Source organism: Leptopilina heterotoma, unplaced genomic scaffold (genome assembly GCF_015476425.1).
Source record: "Leptopilina heterotoma isolate Lh14 unplaced genomic scaffold, ASM1547642v1 Lhet_115, whole genome shotgun sequence".
Lineage (NCBI taxonomy): Eukaryota > Metazoa > Arthropoda > Insecta > Hymenoptera > Figitidae > Leptopilina > Leptopilina heterotoma.
In genome coordinates this window covers 1,221,125-1,240,741 of record NW_025110834.1, presented here as the reverse complement: position 1 = coordinate 1,240,741, position 19,617 = coordinate 1,221,125, and the positions used below count along the sequence as shown (strand labels likewise).

Genomic DNA, 19,617 nt, shown 5'->3' with positions numbered 1-19,617 from the left:
TTTAAAATAATTGATTTCTTTCGAAGAATTTTATTAAAATATTTGAAAATAATTTAATTTCTATGAAAAATTCTAATATTTTTGTAAATAATTGAATTCTTCCAAAGAATTTAAAAAAACCCTTTTTTAAATAATATTGATTTTTTCGAAGAATTGAAATCAAATTTTTAAGAATTAATTACATTTTTTGAGCAATTCCGATAAAATTGTATTAAAAATAATTGAAATCCTTCGATGATTTTTATTATTTATGATTTATGAAAATAATTGAATAGTTGCAAAAAATTTTATTAAAATTTTCAAAAATAATTAAATTCTTTCGACGAATTTTAATAAAATTTTTTCAAATAATTGAAATTCTGCGATGAGTTTGATTATTCTTGAAAATAATGGAATTATTGCGAAGAAATTTATAAAAAGTTTGTAAATAATAGAATTCCTATGAAATTATTTTATTATTTCTGAAAATAATTAAACGTTTGCGTTGAATTTTAATAAAAAAAATTTTAAATAGTTGATTTCTTTTGGAAAATTTTATTATTTATAAAGAAAATTGAAATTTTTACGAGAATTTCTTTAAATTTTTGAATATAATTGAATTTCTGAGAAGAATTTTATTACTTTTGAAAATAATTGAATTTTTCCAATTATTTGAAACTTTTCCAAAATTCAAATTTTTTTTAGTGTTTTTAACTAAACTTCTTCGTTAATTTCTTTATTTTTAATAATTAATTAAATACATATATAAAAAAATTCAACTACCTATCAGAAATGGAAAAAATTGAAGGTTTTGTATTAGAATTTTTTTTTTTGAGAAAAAACTATTAATAATAATATTTCAATTATTTGAATGTTAATTAATTATTTTTCTGAAGGTCTGCATTGTGTTAAATGAACCACCTTATAATTTATAAAATTCTTTACGATATCTATATTATTTAAATCATTAACATAAAAAAAGAGACGCCTTATTTTGGCCTAAATTCTAAAAGTTAGAAAAACCATTTGTTAGAATTTCAAAAGTTAGAATGTTTATTTGTTAGAATTTCCAAAAGTTAGAATGTTTATTTGTTAGAATTTCCAAAAGTTAGAATGTTTATTTGTTAGAATTACCAAAAGTTAGAATGTTTATTTGTTAGAATTATTAAAAGTTAGAATGTTTATTTGTTAGAATTTCTAAAAGTTAGAATATTTATTTGTTAGAATTTCCAAAAGTTAGAATGTTTATTTGTTAGAATTATTAAAAGTTAGAATGTTTATTTGTTAGAATTACCAAAAGTTAGAATGTTTATTTGTTAGAATTATTAAAAGTTAGAATGTTTATTTGTTAGAATTTCTAAAAGTTAGAATGTTTATTTGTTAGAATAGCCAAAAGTTAGAATATTTATTTGTTAGAATTTCTAAAAGTTCGAATGTTTATTTGTTAGAATTACCAAAAGTTAGAATGTTTATTTGTTAGAATTATTAAAAGTTAGAATGTTTATTTGTTAGAATTTCTAAAAGTTAGAATATTTATTTGTTAGAATTATTAAAAGTTAGAATGTTTATTTGTTAGATTGTCCAAAAGTTAGAATGTTTATTTGTTCGAATAGCCAGAAGTTAGAATGTTTATTTGTTAGAATTTCCAAAAGTTAGAATGTTTATTTGTTAGAATAGCCAAAAGTTAGAATATTTATTTGTTAGAATTTCTAAAAGTTCGAATGTTTATTTGTTAGAATTACCAAAAGTTAGAATGTTTATTTGTTAGAATTATTAAAAGTTAGAATGTTTATTTGTTAGAATTTCTTAAAGTTAGAATATTTATTTGTTAGAATTTCCAAAAGTTAGAATGTTTATTTGTTAGAATTATTAAAAGTTAGAATGTTTATTTGTTAGATTGTCCAAAAGTTAGAACGTTTATTTGTTAGATTCCCCAAGTGTTAGAATGTTCATTTGTTAGAATTTTTTTTGAGCAGCGAGTTTCCTTTCTATGTTACTGTTAGGCCTTAACTTCATTTACCATTTGTCCCAACAGTGTACAAGATTCTTCGTACACATGTTAGATGGAGCCAGAAGTAGTATTTACTGTATTTAAAGAAACATATGCTGTAGCAATTTCTTGATCTTGACAGTATATACACAATTTACAAAATATTAGTTTTTAATGAAAAATTCTAATACTATATGAAAAATATAATATTTTCCAGATAATAATTGAATGCGATTATTTAACTTTATATTTTTTGCCTCGTAAAATTTTATGTTTGTGTATAATAAAACTATATTAAAATGCTTTTAATATTATATATGTGACATCATAATGTCAATTTGACACAATTTTTTTGTCAAATATTTTCAGAGTTTTCTAGCGACTAAAAATGGTTAATTTAAACAGAACGAGTGATTTTTGAGCGAACTTTGGGTAAACTTTTTTTTTCTTTAGACAATATTAAATCGCAACAAAAATATCTTCGATGGAAAAAGTTACGCAATTCAAGTTTATATTTGTCCGAATTATAACTTTTACTTGTTAACCAATTAATGCGGGGTTGCCACAAGTCAGGGTAAGACAGGGAAAAGTCAAGAATTTTTAATAAAAGTACTGGAAAAAATTAAATTTTTAGAATTTATTAAAAAATTCGGAATTTTTGGGTCTTTTTTGTTTGCCTCATAAACTATGAAGTTGACAAGAATTCTAATACAAACCCTTCAATTTTTTCTATTTCTAACAATAATTTCTTTTTATGTAACTTCATTCTTGAAGAACTATCAATTATTATTCATTAAATAATTTATAAGTAATAAGTTTACTTAAAAATATCAAAATTAATTAGATTTCAAAAGAGTTGCGTTCACAACTTTATAAATAGATAAACTTCAAAGGTTTCAATTTGAAATTTTAGAAAATATCAATTATTCAATTATTTTCAAAAATTTTCCTCATTTCCATTATTTTTAATATTTACTATTTTAATAAAATTTTCCAAAAGAATTCCATTACTTGAACAAAATTTTAATAAAAATTTAACAGGAACTCAAATACTTACCAAATTTTTATAAATTTCTTCGTATATCAATTCAATTATTTTTATTTTTTTAATGAAGTTTCTCCAAAGAATTCAAATATATTCAGAGAATTGAAAAAATAGTTCTGAGAAATTCATTTATTTCGAAAAATTTAAATAAAATTATTTTAAAAGTTCTATTATTTTGAAAAATTTTGACAAAATTTTTTACAAGATTTAGTTAATTTAAAGTTCTCCTATATACAATTCAATTATCTTAAATATACAATTCTTCTTCAGAATTTAATTATTAATAAAAAAGTTGAATAAACTTCTTCTCTTGAAATCAATTATTTTCATAACTAATAAAATTTTTCTTGAGAATTCAATTATTTAAAAAAAAATTTGATAAAATGCTTTTATAAATTTGAAAAATGAAAATAAAATTGGTCATAGAATACAATTATTTTCGTAAAATACAACATTCTTCCTAGGAATACAAATAAATTTTTATTTACATTGTTCAAAGGTAATTAAAATTTAAAAATTATTATAAAATAATTCCAATAATTAGTCAAATAATTAATTTTCTGAAACTAATTGAATTACTCAAAAGAATTTTTGTATAATTTAAAAAAAACTAATTAAATTTTTGATGAATTTGAATTAAAAATTTTGAACATGATTGTTTTCCCCAAAATGTTGAAAAATAATTCTAAAATATTATTATTTTTGTATGTATTTGAATTTTTGGAAATATGTTATTGAAAACACTGAAAATATTGAAAAAAAGTATCAATTTTCTTAATTTCCCTGACAAAAAATTTTTGTCATGAAATTTTCTAGATTTTACTGACAAAAAATTTGTTTCCCTGACATCTCCCTGACTCTACTGACGTTTATCCGACCGGAAATAATTTGTAGATTTAATGATAGTTTTTTCGATTTGAAAACAAATACAAGGTGATGAAGCAATTCTGACTTCATATTCGTTTTCAGCGGGTAAAAATACTACAAGACATGTAGATCTGATTTAATAAACAGGCCACTTTTATTTTTTTGTGTACCTTTGTTAATGATTTTCAATATTATTAATGCTTCTTTCTTATTTGGATATTATTCGATAATACTCGACTTGTTGTCGCAATATCTTTTTTAAGAAAGGATTAAAAGAAAATTAAGAAAGTTTAAACAATTTTACAAAAGTAGACAAAATTTTATTCAAATCATTATCTATTATTAATAATGAAACAATATAAAAGGATTATAATTATAATTTTAATGAAAAACTTTTTGCACCGTTGTGTAAGGAGTTTTACAAAACGGGCACTTTTTTGTTGGAGTATTTTTATAAATATTCCAGCATCTTTCGCAAATTTTAAAATGTCCGCATGGCATTTTGAAACTTTGATTTCTGAAAAAATTTAATATTTAATTAATAATTAAATTATTCGAAACAATTCAATTATTTTTATAAGAAGTCAAATTTATCGCAAGAATTAAATTATTTTTTTATAAATAATAAAATTCTCCTCAGAAATTTAATTAATTTCAATTATAGCTGTGCAAAATAATTCGAACCGAACTGTTCGAATTTTTTCGCCTAGGTCGAATATTCGACATTCGAGTTAGCTTAGTTCTAATGTCGAAAATTCGCCATTCGAACTAGCCCAGTTCGGATATCGAATATTCGACATTCGACATTTCGGCGTCCAAAACCGAATAAAACTCTGTTTGGTTCGAATTTTGCACAGCTCTAATTTCAATGTAATTTTAATAAACTTAAAAAATTAAATATTTGATTACAATTATTAACAGACACAATTTATTTTAAAAAGTTGCATTTGTTGGACGTTATATTCCACTCATTTATTTATGCCATGCGGACATTTTAAAATTTGCGAAAGATGCTGGAATATTTATAAAAATACTCCAACAAAAAAGTGCCCGTTTTGTAAAACTCCTTACACAACGGTGCAAAAAGTTTTTCATTAAAATTATAATTATAATCCTTTTATATTGTTTCATTATTAATAATAGATAATGATTTGAATAAAATTTTGTCTACTTTTGTAAAATTGTTTAAACTTTCTTAATTTTCTTTTAATCCTTTCTTAAAAAAGATATTGCGACAACAAGTCGAGTATTATCGAATAATATCCAAATAAGAAAGAAGCATTAATAATATTGAAAATCATTAACAAAGGTACACAAAAAAATAAAAGTGGCCTGTTTATTAAATCAGATCTACATGTCTTGTAGTATTTTTACCCGCTGAAAACGAATATGAAGTCAGAATTGCTTCATCACCTTGTATTTGTTTTCAAATCGAAAAAACTATCATTAAATCTACAAATTATTTCCGGTCGGATAAACGTCAGTAGAGTCAGGGAGATGTCAGGGAAACAAATTTTTTGTCAGTAAAATCTAGAAAATTTCATGACAAAAATTTTTTGTCAGGGAAATTAAGAAAATTGATACTTTTTTTCAATATTTTCAGTGTTTTCAATAACATATTTCCAAAAATTCAAATACATACAAAAATAATAATATTTTAGAATTATTTTTCAACATTTTGGGGAAAACAATCATGTTCAAAATTTTTAATTCAAATTCATCAAAAATTTAATTAGTTTTTTTTAAATTATACAAAAATTCTTTTGAGTAATTCAATTAGTTTCAGAAAATTAATTATTTGACTAATTATTGGAATTATTTTATAATAATTTTTAAATTTTAATTACCTTTGAACAATGTAAATAAAAATTTATTTGTATTCCTAGGAAGAATGTTGTATTTTACGAAAATAATTGTATTCTATGACCAATTTTATTTTCATTTTTCAAATTTATAAAAGCATTTTATCAAATTTTTTTTTAAATAATTGAATTCTCAAGAAAAATTTTATTAGTTATGAAAATAATTGATTTCAAGAGAAGAAGTTTATTCAACTTTTTTATTAATAATTAAATTCTGAAGAAGAATTGTATATTTAAGATAATTGAATTGTATATAGGAGAACTTTAAATTAACTAAATCTTGTAAAAAATTTTGTCAAAATTTTTCAAAATAATAGAACTTTTAAAATAATTTTATTTAAATTTTTCGAAATAAATGAATTTCTCAGAACTATTTTTTCAATTCTCTGAATATATTTGAATTCTTTGGAGAAACTTCATTAAAAAAATAAAAATAATTGAATTGATATACGAAGAAATTTATAAAAATTTGGTAAGTATTTGAGTTCCTGTTAAATTTTTATTAAAATTTTGTTCAAGTAATGGAATTCTTTTGGAAAATTTTATTAAAATAGTAAATATTAAAAATAATGGAAATGAGGAAAATTTTTGAAAATAATTGAATAATTGATATTTTCTAAAATTTCAAATTGAAACCTTTGAAGTTTATCTATTTATAAAGTTGTGAACGCAACTCTTTTGAAATCTAATTAATTTTGATATTTTTAAGTAAACTTATTACTTATAAATTATTTAATGAATAATAATTGATAGTTCTTCAAGAATGAAGTTACATAAAAAGAAATTATTGTTAGAAATAGAAAAAATTGAAGGGTTTGTATTAGAATTCTTGTCAACTTCATAGTTTATGAGGCAAACAAAAAAGACCCAAAAATTCCGAATTTTTTAATAAATTCTAAAAATTTAATTTTTTCCAGTACTTTTATTAAAAATTCTTGACTTTTCCCTGTCTTACCCTGACTTGTGGCAACCCCGCATTAATTGGTTAACAAGTAAAAGTTATAATTCGGACAAATATAAACTTGAATTGCGTAACTTTTTCCATCGAAGATATTTTTGTTGCGATTTAATATTGTCTAAAGAAAAAAAAAGTTTACCCAAAGTTCGCTCAAAAATCACTCGTTCTGTTTAAATTAACCATTTTTAGTCGCTAGAAAACTCTGAAAATATTTGACAAAAAAATTGTGTCAAATTGACATTATGATGTCACATATATAATATTAAAAGCATTTTAATATAGTTTTATTATACACAAACATAAAATTTTACGAGGCAAAAAATATAAAGTTAAATAATCGCATTCAATTATTATCTGGAAAATATTATATTTTTCATATAGTATTAGAATTTTTCATTAAAAACTAATATTTTGTAAATTGTGTATATACTGTCAAGATCAAGAAATTGCTACAGCATATGTTTCTTTAAATACAGTAAATACTACTTCTGGCTCCATCTAACATGTGTACGAAGAATCTTGTACACTGTTGGGACAAATGGTAAATGAAGTTAAGGCCTAACAGTAACATAGAAAGGAAACTCGCTGCTCAAAAAAAATTCTAACAAATGAACATTCTAACACTTGGGGAATCTAACAAATAAACGTTCTAACTTTTGGACAATCTAACAAATAAACATTCTAACTTTTAATAATTCTAACAAATAAACATTCTAACTTTTGGAAATTCTAACAAATAAATATTCTAACTTTAAGAAATTCTAACAAATAAACATTCTAACTTTTAATAATTCTAACAAATAAACATTCTAACTTTTGGTAATTCTAACAAATAAACATTCGAACTTTTAGAAATTCTAACAAATAAATATTCTAACTTTTGGCTATTCTAACAAATAAACATTCTAACTTTTGGAAATTCTAACAAATAAACATTCTAACTTCTGGCTATTCGAACAAATAAACATTCTAACTTTTGGACAATCTAACAAATAAACATTCTAACTTTTAATAATTCTAACAAATAAATATTCTAACTTTTAGAAATTCTAACAAATAAACATTCTAACTTTTAATAATTCTAACAAATAAACATTCTAACTTTTGGTAATTCTAACAAATAAACATTCGAACTTTTAGAAATTCTAACAAATAAATATTCTAACTTTTGGCTATTCTAACAAATAAACATTCTAACTTTTAGAAATTCTAACAAATAAACATTCTAACTTTTAATAATTCTAACAAATAAACATTCTAACTTTTGGTAATTCTAACAAATAAACATTCTAACTTTTAATAATTCTAACAAATAAACATTCTAACTTTTGGAAATTCTAACAAATAAATATTCTAACTTTTAGAAATTCTAACAAATAAACATTCTAACTTTTAATAATTCTAACAAATAAACATTCTAACTTTTGGTAATTCTAACAAATAAACATTCTAACATTTGGAAATTCTAACAAATAAACATTCTAACTTTTGGAAATTCTAACAAATAAACATTCTAACTTTTGAAATTCTAACAAATGGTTTTTCTAACTTTTAGAATTTAGGCCAAAATAAGGCGTCTCTAAAAAAAACATATTTATATTATGTTGTGGGGTTAATAATCTAAATCAGAAATAAAACGCACTAAATTCTATAACATTGAGTCTAAATTTTATGATTACACTTTGAAAAAGATTTCAAAAAAAGAAAAACTTGTTTATCTTCGATTAGAAAAAGGTAAAAAAGGGGATAAATCAGCAAAAAAGGGAGAAAAAGGTGACAAATCGTCAAAAAAGGTGAAAAAGGTAATAAAATTGAAATTCAAGCAATTAACCATCTTATTCAAAACTGGTCCTAATTTTAATCATTACTATTTGAAAAAGGAAGAAAATATTAGTTAAAAACAAAAATAAAATTTACGAAATAGTGAGCGGAGGAGGGTCGTAAATGAAAAAAATCTGTCGCCAAATCACACGATAGTGCTAAAAATAGCAATAACAGCGATTATTTAAATCTTATCATAATTTTCACCATTACCAATCGAAATAGCGTAAAAAGTGACTTTAAAACGCAGATAAACGTATGTCCTACGCTCATCATTTTAAAAATATTCTCCACGTTTTTAACTCACTTTTTTACATTCTTTCGATCTTCAATGATTAAAATAAGGTCAAGATTCAAATAATCTCAGTTATTGCCGTTTTTAGCACTACCGTGTGATGTGGCTGTGATCCTTGCAAGTGATTTTTGAAAATATTTTAAAACTCATTTAACACATCAGGCCAATTTCGGGACTTTTTGGAAAATCTTCTCTATATTATAAGGTACAAAAAAATAAAAAAAAAATTTAAAAAAATCCGGCCCAAAGTTAAAAAAAATTAATTTGTTTATAAAAAAATTTTTTTTTTTAATAAAAAATTTTTAAAAAAAATTTTTTTGTTTACATTTTTTAAAAGTCGAAAGAAAACTAAAACTTTCATTCTTTGACAACTTTTTCCTAAACTCAATATTTTCGGACTTATAAGCTACTGAATATAGGTCTACAATTATATAAAAGTCTAAATTTTCGAAAATTCATAACTCGAAAATTTGGACAATTAAACATAAATAAAAAAATACGTATCTGTTTTTTTTCGATACAGAATAGAAAAAAAATATTTTTGGCCGATTTTAAGAGGTCGACTTAAATCTCACGTGGAATTGCCCATATTTATTGTTTCTCTATGCCACGACTTTGGTCGAAATATAATGGAATAACTCCAGTAATAGGATATTTTTATTTTTTTTAAATTGGAATAATTTATTGAAAACATTTTAATTGAATTGAATTTGTTTATGAATCAAATTCATAATTAGTTGGTCGAAATTCATCATCAAAATTATGAAAAATGTGTTATTAATATCTGTAATAAGTTTTACAATTTTTTTGTTTACAATTCAATTTTACGAAATTTCATCGATTATTCAGGTATGCGGAAATTCTTCAATTTTTAAATTTTCAATTTTTAAATAGGTAATTAAAATTCTTTTGACGAATTTCAATAAAATTTTTAAGAATAATTTCATTTTTCGAGAAATTAGATTAAAAATGTATTAAAAATAATTTAATCTCTGTAAAAAAATGTCATTGAATTGAAAAAAGTTTTTGAAAATAATTGCAATTTTGTCAAGAATTTTATTAAAATTTTTTTAAATAATTGAAATATTGCCAAGAATTTTATTATAATTTTTGAAAATAATTGAATTTTAGAGAAAAATTTTAATATTATAATAATAATTGAAATTTTGACTGTAACTTTTTTTAAACTTTTGACCATAATTGAATTTCTGCTAAGAATTTTATTATTTTTGAAAATAATTGAATCTCTGTAAACATAAATTGAATATTTTTGAAAATAATAGATTTATTGCGAAGAAATTTATAAAAAATGTTTAAAATAATTCATTTCTTTTGGAAAATTTTATTAAAATATTAGATATTGAAAATCATTGACTGGAGGAGAATTTTTGAAAAAAAATTGAATTTGTTAAAAAGAATTTCATTAAAATTTTTTAAAATAATTGAATTTTGGAGAAAAATTTTAATATTTATAAAGATAATTGAAATTTTGACGATAAATTTTTTTAAACTTTTGACCACAATTGAATTTCTGCGAAGAATTTTATTACTTTTGAAAATAAATGAATTTCTTTGATGAATTTTAAAAAAATTTTAAGAATAATTATACATTTCTCGAGAAATTCCATTAAAATTGTATTAAAAATAATTGAAATTTTGCGATGAGTTTTATTATTTATGAAAATAATTGTAAATCTATAAATTTTTTGATTGTTTTTGAAAATAATTGAATTATTGCGAAGAAATATTGTAAAGGCAACTCTTTTAAAATTGAATTAAGAAAATTGAATTAAAGAAAAATTAGATTTCAAGAATAAGCACAATAACTTTAGAAAACAATAATTTTCCAGGATTCCAATCAAAATTCCCTGACTTTTCCAGGTTTTCCAGGTTTCCAAGTTGCGTGGCAACCCTGTAGTTGTTGCTATTAACTAACTCCTTATACAATGTACCTGTAATCTTACAATTTTTTCTTTAATTTTGCAAATAACTAAGCTGAGTAATTAAGCATGTTGAAGCAAGTAGTGGTAATTGCTGTTATTTATTAACACTTTACAATTGAAATGTGTAAGGATCTTCCACAAAAATTGCTGCCAATGCTTGAATTGCTTTCCAGTCCTAGTCAAATTACGATGCTCTAAGAGCCCTGTAACAGGTGCGAGACATAGGTACTATTCAATTGTAGATGATCAGCAGGGTATACCTTGTCTCTTAATCTTTGAGTTTGTGTTGAGATAATCTTTCCTTCAATGATTAAAGTTTTGGGATAAGAGGCTTATCCCTTCACTTGTAGTACCGCAACATGAAAGAGTTTTATAGGGCAATTCTTCGAAGGGTTAAGGGGGTCTTTCCTGCTACTACAAGAAGAATAGGTAAAGGGGTGAACTTCATGAGGCCCAACGATTGTATTCTCTCTAGAATTTTTAAATTTGTTGTCGAAAAGTCAGCGAATTGAGGAGAGCCCCATTCTAAAATAGCACTGATTAGTCCCCTATAAATCATAAGGGTGGCAAGAACTACACATTTTTCAAATAAATGACTTCAGAAAAATAAGTTCAAACTCTGACTACTCTTGCAGAAAAATTCATCCTTGACTACTTCAACTTCTGGGATAAATAGATATGCATTTTTGAATATGTGATTTTGAATTATTTAATGTTATTCTTTTTTAAAATTTAATATTTTGAAAATCAACAAAATGATCTAAACAAATTTTACTAAAATTCCCATATGGTAATTTTATTTTAAACTTTTTAAGATGTAAAAATTAAGTACATTTGTACCTAAATGGCAAAGCTTTTTAAATGACACCAATAGAGATGTGATGGTACTCTTACGTGACAGATCTTCGAGATATTATTAAACAGATATTGCCACCTTAATCTGCAAACTTCGTAACTCCATTTCCATTTGACGCAGCTTTACAGGAGAGCAAGAAAACTGTTGACACGCACCATTGTCTTTTATATATTTCGCAATTTTGATTTGCTTTTTTGACATTATTCATTGTGTAAGAGGTATAATTATTTTTAAAATACAGTCAACTCTCGATAAGACAAACTCGAAGGGAGATCGAAAAATCTTTGAGTTATCAAATGTTAATAATGCATATAGGGAATGAACGGAACCCAATAATTACTTTGACTTACCGAGAACTGTATATTAATTTACTGAAAATAATACTTATTACGTTGAACAGTTATATTTGACCAAAAGTGGAGTTCCCCCTTCCGAGGTTTGCAGATTAAGGTGACGATATTTTTTACTAAGAAAGATTACTTGCCTTTCGGGTTGAAAACGTTTGACGAAAGTATCCATGGAAATTTTGACCATATCTTTACTGCAAGTACACTGAGTAGCTCTTTTTCCATATTCTACCCATCTAGGAGCAGCGAAATTTGTTGATTCCGCGCAATTAAAACCATGATTGAAACCAGCATGATAACCATAAGGAAATGTAATCATTATTTCACCTGCTTCTTGTGTTATCTAAAAAAGATGTTTAGATTTATGGAATATTGCAAAAATATTAATTCCATTCAAGAATATTAATATAGTTGCGATATGACAAAATTTTGTTTTTCTGAAAAATACCATTAATACTTATGTTTTAATTATTTAAGAGTGTTAATTAATTCGTTTTTTAAACGAATTCAACAAATAGTTGATCCAGAATACTAGACGAATAGATTTCAAATCATTAGATAGATACACATCAAACTTATTACTCGTTAGTTTTTGGGGTCGATAACTTCGACTTAGAAATCAGAGTTTTAAAATTCATAATTGCTTCGTTGTTTTTTGATAAAATTTAATAATATTTGGTAGAAATATATAAAAATAATACCTCTATTAATAACAACAAGAATTTAAAAAATTCATGATTATTTATGCAAAATAAATTGTTAATTAATCATACAATTAAAGTTTTAAGTGACTTCTGGAATAGTTACCAAAAAAATTCAAAACTTACAAAAATCTGTTTTCTACACTTTAATTACAAAAAAAAAATTTTAGTAATCTTATAAATGGAGAACTTTGTGGTAATTTTGTTTACATGATTCTGTGATTATAAGCCAAAAACAATACATTTCAAATAAAATTACCTTAAATTGATTTTTGCAACTATTTTTTTAATTTTTCAGTGAATTTTTGAATGGTGTCCAACTTGGGGCCACTTTTTTAAAAGTAAAATTTCAGCTGTTTTTCCAAAAAAAAAAATTTTTTTTTTTTTTCAAAAATTTTATTTTCTTTAGTATTTTAATTAAAATTTTATTGCTAAAAGGTTAGCTTAGGAGATACAGTTTCAGGGCGTATATTATATTTATAGTTTTTTCTGTATTGTGCATTTTTTTGTAACTAAAAAATTCAAGTATAGAAAAAGTAAAAATTAATTATTTAAACATTCTTTAAACAATTTATTTTGTTAATTTTTTAATTTACTGTACTTAAAAACTAGAATTTCTTCGTATTTTTTAGTGTGCAATTTCTTATAACTTAAACACTTAAATATAATAGAAAAAGTAAAAATTTATTATTTGACCATTGTTTAAACAAATTTATTGTTTTTAATTTTTCAATTGATTGTATTTAGAAAAATCTAGAAATGTATATCCCTAAGTGCAGTTTATGAAAAAAATAACAACAATTAATTGTTTAAACAATTTAATAATTTGTTATACTTTTTTTCATACATCAGAAACACTGTAATTCCTAAACGTTATTATATGGGTAGTTCTACAAACGAGGGAATATATGATGTCCAAGGTTGTTTTTTAGATTAATTTTGAAAAAAATAAAATTATTTTCAATGGGAACTGTAGTGCTTAATGTTTACTATTATGCCACAAAACGTTACCCGGTTTCAAAAAATATTTTTTGCCAAAAATAAGCATTCAAGTGCTAAATTCTCAGTTTCCTGGCATGTCCCAATGTGAAAATGAAAGTTAATAAATTATATAAATATTATTTTTAAGCGTTTAAATACAAATCTACACTTGGATAATAATTTCAAATAGTTGTACTTTACAAAAAATAAATAATTGTTACATTACTTGATATTTTATTTAAAAAATTTTGAATTTTGTCCATCCAATTAATTCTCAGTTTCCTGGCATCATAAAAAACGTTAAAAATATTAAGAATTTTCATTCCGATTAATTCACCATTTTTCACAGTGCTTAGTAAAGGTTAACTAAATATGATATCACTTGCATTTTAATACTTAACTTGCAGTTCAATTAACTAAAATTGTGTACTTTGTGACCGAAATGGCCATTTGGTCAGACAAATTCTCAGTTTCCTGGCACGCATTTTTAAAAAAAATATTTTATGTTTTTATACTTTTGTTGCTCGAGGTGTCGTAGAACTTTATTCCCTGTTGACCAGTATGCTTTATTTTGTTATTAAGCATTATTTTTCAATTTTTTAGACGAAAAATGACCAAATTCTCAGTTTCCTGGCACTTTCTGACAGAATACACATGTGCTTAAGATGTAAAATTTACAATTTTTATTTTTTTGACTGGCCACTTTCAGGTAACTTTGATAATACTTTAAACTTGAATTTAACCTACTTTTTAAAACTTGAACGTAAAAAAAATATTGTGCCAAAATTTTCTTCATTTTCGTCCTTCGTATTTATAGAACTACCCATATATATCATAATTAATAATATACGCCCTGAAACTATATCTCCTAAGCTAACCTTTTAGCAATAAAATTTTAATTAAAATACTAAAGAAAATAAAATTTTTGAAAAAAAAAAAAATTCAAAAATTCACTAAAAAATTAAAAAAATAGTTGCAAAAATCAATTTAAGGTAATTTTATTTGAAATGTATTGTTTTTGGCTTATAATCACAGAATCATGTAAACAAAATTACCACAAAGTTCTCCATTTTTTAAGGGTACTAAAATTTTTTTTTTGTAACTAAAATGTAGAAAACAGATTTTTGTAAATTTTGAATTTTTTTGGTAACTATTCTAGAAGTCACTTAAAACTTTAATTGTTTAATTAATTAACAATTTATTTTGCATAATCATGAATTTTTTAAATTCTTGTTGTTACTATAATAGAGGCATTATTTTTGTATATTTCTAACAAATATTATTAAATTTTATCTAAAAAAACAACGAAGCAATAATAGAATTTCCTAAAAAGGTACTTTAAAGTAATTGAAAAATTAAAATTTTTTAAAACGCATTCCGGGAATGTTTTTGTACCACCCGGCTGTAACAAATTATGCATAGACATAATGCAAATTTAAAAAGTTTGTTTTAGGTGTCCCAGTTAAGAAATTTTGACTCAATTAGTCTTAACTGATTGTGAGATTTCAATGCTTTCTTCATTTTAAAAACGATCCATAATAAATAAAAAAGAACATTTACTTACTTTGTTGCAAGGGATTGAGTATTGCCTTAAAATTTGAGGAGAAATCAAAGACATCTTATGACGCAAGAAAGCTTGACAATTTTGATAATATGATGGAAAAAATCCATTCGCCAAGCGCTCCAATCGCCTGCCGTGTTCAGGTGGAATAGCGTACCACGTCTTAGGAGCTCCAAAATGCAAATAATTAATTGAATAAAGATCCATATCTTCAGTATGCCATGCAAAGGTAGTTTTCCACATTCCAAAATACAGATATGCAGTGTTAACTCCATCAATAGAAATTCCATAATCTTTATTGACATAATCTAGAATAGTTCCTAAATGATTAATGTTCCACTCATTCACATCAGGATCAGTGAGGGAACCAGATACGTCTGCTCCATAAATTGGGGCAACATAAGTAATGTTCTTCCAATATTTACGCTCCAAATCTTCATAATCAAAATGTCTAGGTGTATTGTATCTTTCCGAGTTGGCCAATTTTTGATACTCTTTTACAGTCATAGACTTCTTTTGAATATTTATTTGCTGATAAAGACCTTGTTTTCCAGTAACTACCTGACAAATAGGAGCAGGTATATTTAAATTAAGGGAATCAATGTCATAGCCTCCTTTTCTAGGTACCCATTCGGGAGGAGGAATAACTTTCGCTAAACCAGCCTTATGAGCACCTTTGCTCTCCATAAACTCCACGTATTTTGCAAAATCTTTAAACTCATCGTATGTTGGCCTGAAGACCTGAATGCGGGGAGGGCCGCGTGGAGGGCCGCTTGAACCGTTGCTGACCATTTTTTTTTCTTTTATGAAATTTCTGAAACATAAGAAATACTATTTTTAACATCATTTAAAGATTTAATAAGTATTACACAGTCAGGCTCAATCTTCCGTGCGCAAAAATTGAAATTTTTGTTTTTCTAGAAGATATTATTGGGGCATTTTTCGTGAAATTTTCAATCAAAATTCTGTTTTGATTAAAATAACAGGGTTTCCACGGTTTTGCTCATTTTAAATTCCCTGACTTTTCAGGTTTTCCAGGTTAATAAACGGAATTTTTCCAGGTTGTTAAAACTACATTTATATTTTACAAAATTTTTAATTCTAACCTTTTTGAAATTAAACAACTTATAAAAAATTGTTATAAAACATAAAGAAATCGATCACTCCGAGTCTTCCAAAAAAATTAAATCTACACAATTTTAAGTTAAAAGTATGAAAAATTCAAACATTCAAAAATTATAATTTGAAACCTTTTCAAAACTCAATTATTATCCAAAGTTTTAACTGAAATTCATATTTGAATCAATTATTATTAGAAAATTTAACGACAATTAAATTATCTAAATACAAAAAAAATAATTTATTGAAGAATTGAATGTTTTTTAAAACTAAACTCTCATTTAAAGAATTTTATCAACAAATTTTTAAACAGGTAATTAAAATTCTTTTGACGAATTTCAATAAATTTTTTAACAATAATTTCATTTTTCGAAAAATAAGATTAAAAATAAATATTTAAAAAATAAATAAATAAAATATAAAATAAATATAAATAAATAAATATTTCTTTTTAAATACCTAATTATTGTTAATACAAAAATAAATAATTTAATGAATGTTTCTCAAAATTAAATTCTCATAAAAAATTTTATTAACAAATTTTTAAATAATTGAATTCTTTTGACGAATTTTAATAAAATTTTAAGAATAATTAGGGTAGAGTGGGGTAAAAAAGCCACATTTTTACTTTTGATGCTGTAAAATCTGTATTTAAAATTTTTTTCTCAAATTTCCAATTGTTATTGAAAGTTTAGTTATTAAGCTTGAAAATTCTTGACGGAAATATTTTTTATCTCATGAAAGGACTAAGATATAAGAGTTTTACGGAAGCACTGTAAGTGGCTTTTTTGCACCACCTGGTGGGGTGAAAAAGCCACCCTACGATTTTAGCAAAACATGTTATCAATTTAGGTATTTTTATAGTTTTCCTTTATTTATATGACAAATAGTCTTATTTGAAAAATATTTTAATAATTATGAAAGAGTTTTTAGCAAGCAAAATTGAAAATTATATTGAGTTTACCTGTTTTCGATTTGCACTGCCAATTTTTCGTACCTTTTTTAGAAGTTCTCTTTAAGTTTCACCACAGATAACATATTTCGTTGCAACCGTTTATTCATTGTTTATTTTTTTAATGCACTTTGAACTACTTTTTCGTCGTATTTAATTAATTTTATTAAATAAACACGAGAAATTTTGTAAAATAAGAAGGTTAGTTTAAATAGAAAACAAGTGAATTTCACAAAATATTCAATAGATTTTTTGCCCTGGCTTTTTTACACCCAAGACCAGTTATTAAAAAAGCAAAAATAAATTGTTAATTCAGTTCAATTTCCAAAAATTAACATTGTATACGTTTTCGGTATACTTTTCTCCTTATGTACAAACATTTATTTTTATTATTCGTTCACTTAATCAGATTGTAATATGCTTGAAAAGTTCACCAAAATGTTTTCAAAAAAGCAACAAAAAATTAAAATTACAATAAAAACAATATTAATCTAGGTACAACATTCAAACTAGATTCAAAAGTTGCGTATTACCTAATAGTATTTATATTCTAAACAGCTGATAAATCGGCTTAATAGTTTTTAAATAAAACTCAAATGGCTTTTTTACACCATGGCTTTTTTACCCCACTCTACCCTACATTTTTCGAGGAATTCGATTAAAATTGTATCAAAAATAATTAAAATTCTGCAATGAGTTTTATTATTTATTAAAATAATAATTGAATCGCTGTAAAAAATTGTATTACATATTTATAAAAATAATTGAATCTCTGTAAACATAAATTGAATATTTTTGAAAATAATAGAATTATTGCGAAGAAATTTATAAAAAATTTATAAAACAATTCATTTCTTTTGGAAAATTTTATTGAAATAGTAAAGATATTAAAAATCATTGACTGGAGGAGAATTTTTGTAAAAAATTGAATTTATTAAAAAGAATTTCATTAAAATTTTTGAAAATAATTGAATTTTGGAGAAAAATTTTAATATTTATAAAGATAATTGAGATTTTGACGATAATTTTTTTTAAACTTTTGACCATAATTGAATTTCTGAGAAGAATTTTATTACTTTTGAAAATAATTGAATTCTTGAGACGAATTTTTTAATAATATTTCTTTTTTAAATACCTAATTGAATTCTTTGGTGAAATTTTATTAAAATAGTAGATATTGAAAATAATTGAATTTTGATAAATTATAGAAATTAATGAAATTTCTTCGAAGAATTTTATTAAAATTATTTTGGAAAAAAAATTGAATTGTTAAAAAGAATTTCATTAAAATTTTTGAAAATAATTTAATTCTTTCAAGAAATTTAATTAAAAATGTATTGAAAATAATACTTAAATTATAATAAATAATTTGTAGCAAAGGTTATTAACATAATTAAATTTCTTTGATAAATTTTAATAAAATTTTTAAGAATAATAATAACTTTTTTCGAGGAATTCCATTAAAATTGTATTAAAAATAATTGAAATTTTGAGATGAGTTTTATTATTTATGAAAATAATTGTAAATCTACAAATTTTTTTATTATTTATGAAAATAATTGAATGTTTGTAAAAAATTTGATTATTTCTGAAAAAATAATTGAATTATTGCGAAGAAAAATTGTAAAGGCAACTCTTTTAAAATTGAATTAAGAAATTTGAATTAAAGAAAAATTAGATTTCAAGAATAAGCACAATAACTTTAGAAAACAATAATTTCCAGGTTTCCAGGTTGCGTGGCAACCCTGAATAATTTTTTTCGAATTCTATATGAAAAATAAGAAAATACCTTTCTTTGAATTTTCCCATAATTTTTCAACGAAACAATTGTCAATTCAATAGTGTTTTGAAACATTTTTTCTATTATACTAAAAGAATCAGAATGAGAATCAATTTCGCCAGTAAAACATAGTCACAAAATATCACTACTCTTTCGTCGTCAGAAATAATTGCCATTAAATTATCAACAAAAAAATCCTCTACATTTTGAGAATCCAAAAATGGCTATTACGAATAACTTTCTCGAAATCTACAAACACAATAGTTTGTGAAAATTGTAATTTATGTTTGGAACATTCAGATATCAAAATATCAAACAACATAAACACACGCGCGTTAATTGCCAACTGATTTTGAAACTAATAATTTCTTTTGATGCTTATATTTCGGAAAGAGGAAAATATGTGGGGGATCAGTTTGCCAGTGGTTCTCAGTTTTTAGGCAAAAATCAACCGTCACGCAATTCGATCAAACGAAGGAATCAACAAAAATTTAGTTTTAACGCAAACTTTTAAAGAATGTAGTAAATTATTTCAAATCATTAAATTATTTTTCGTTCTC

General features: G+C 23.5%; 1 protein-coding gene across 2 annotated transcripts in view; it reads right to left on the bottom strand.

The window, feature by feature from the left end:
* LOC122509176 (lysine-specific demethylase 4A-like) overlaps positions 1-19,617 on the bottom strand; it is a 56,754-nt gene that overhangs the window by 25,230 nt on the left and 11,907 nt on the right. Inside the window, exons 1-3 of one of the 2 annotated variants that reach the window (XM_043623009.1) lie at positions 19,067-19,375; positions 15,210-16,020; positions 12,101-12,306 (exon numbers count right to left, since the gene is read on the bottom strand). In XM_043623009.1, coding sequence (XP_043478944.1) covers positions 12,101-12,306; positions 15,210-16,020; positions 19,067-19,086 — 1,037 coding nt within the window. In that variant the 5' untranslated portion in view covers positions 19,087-19,375. Of the gene's footprint in view, positions 1-12,100; positions 12,307-15,209; positions 16,021-19,066; positions 19,376-19,617 lie in introns of those variants that run through there. The other variant, XM_043623017.1, reaches the window with a different exon arrangement.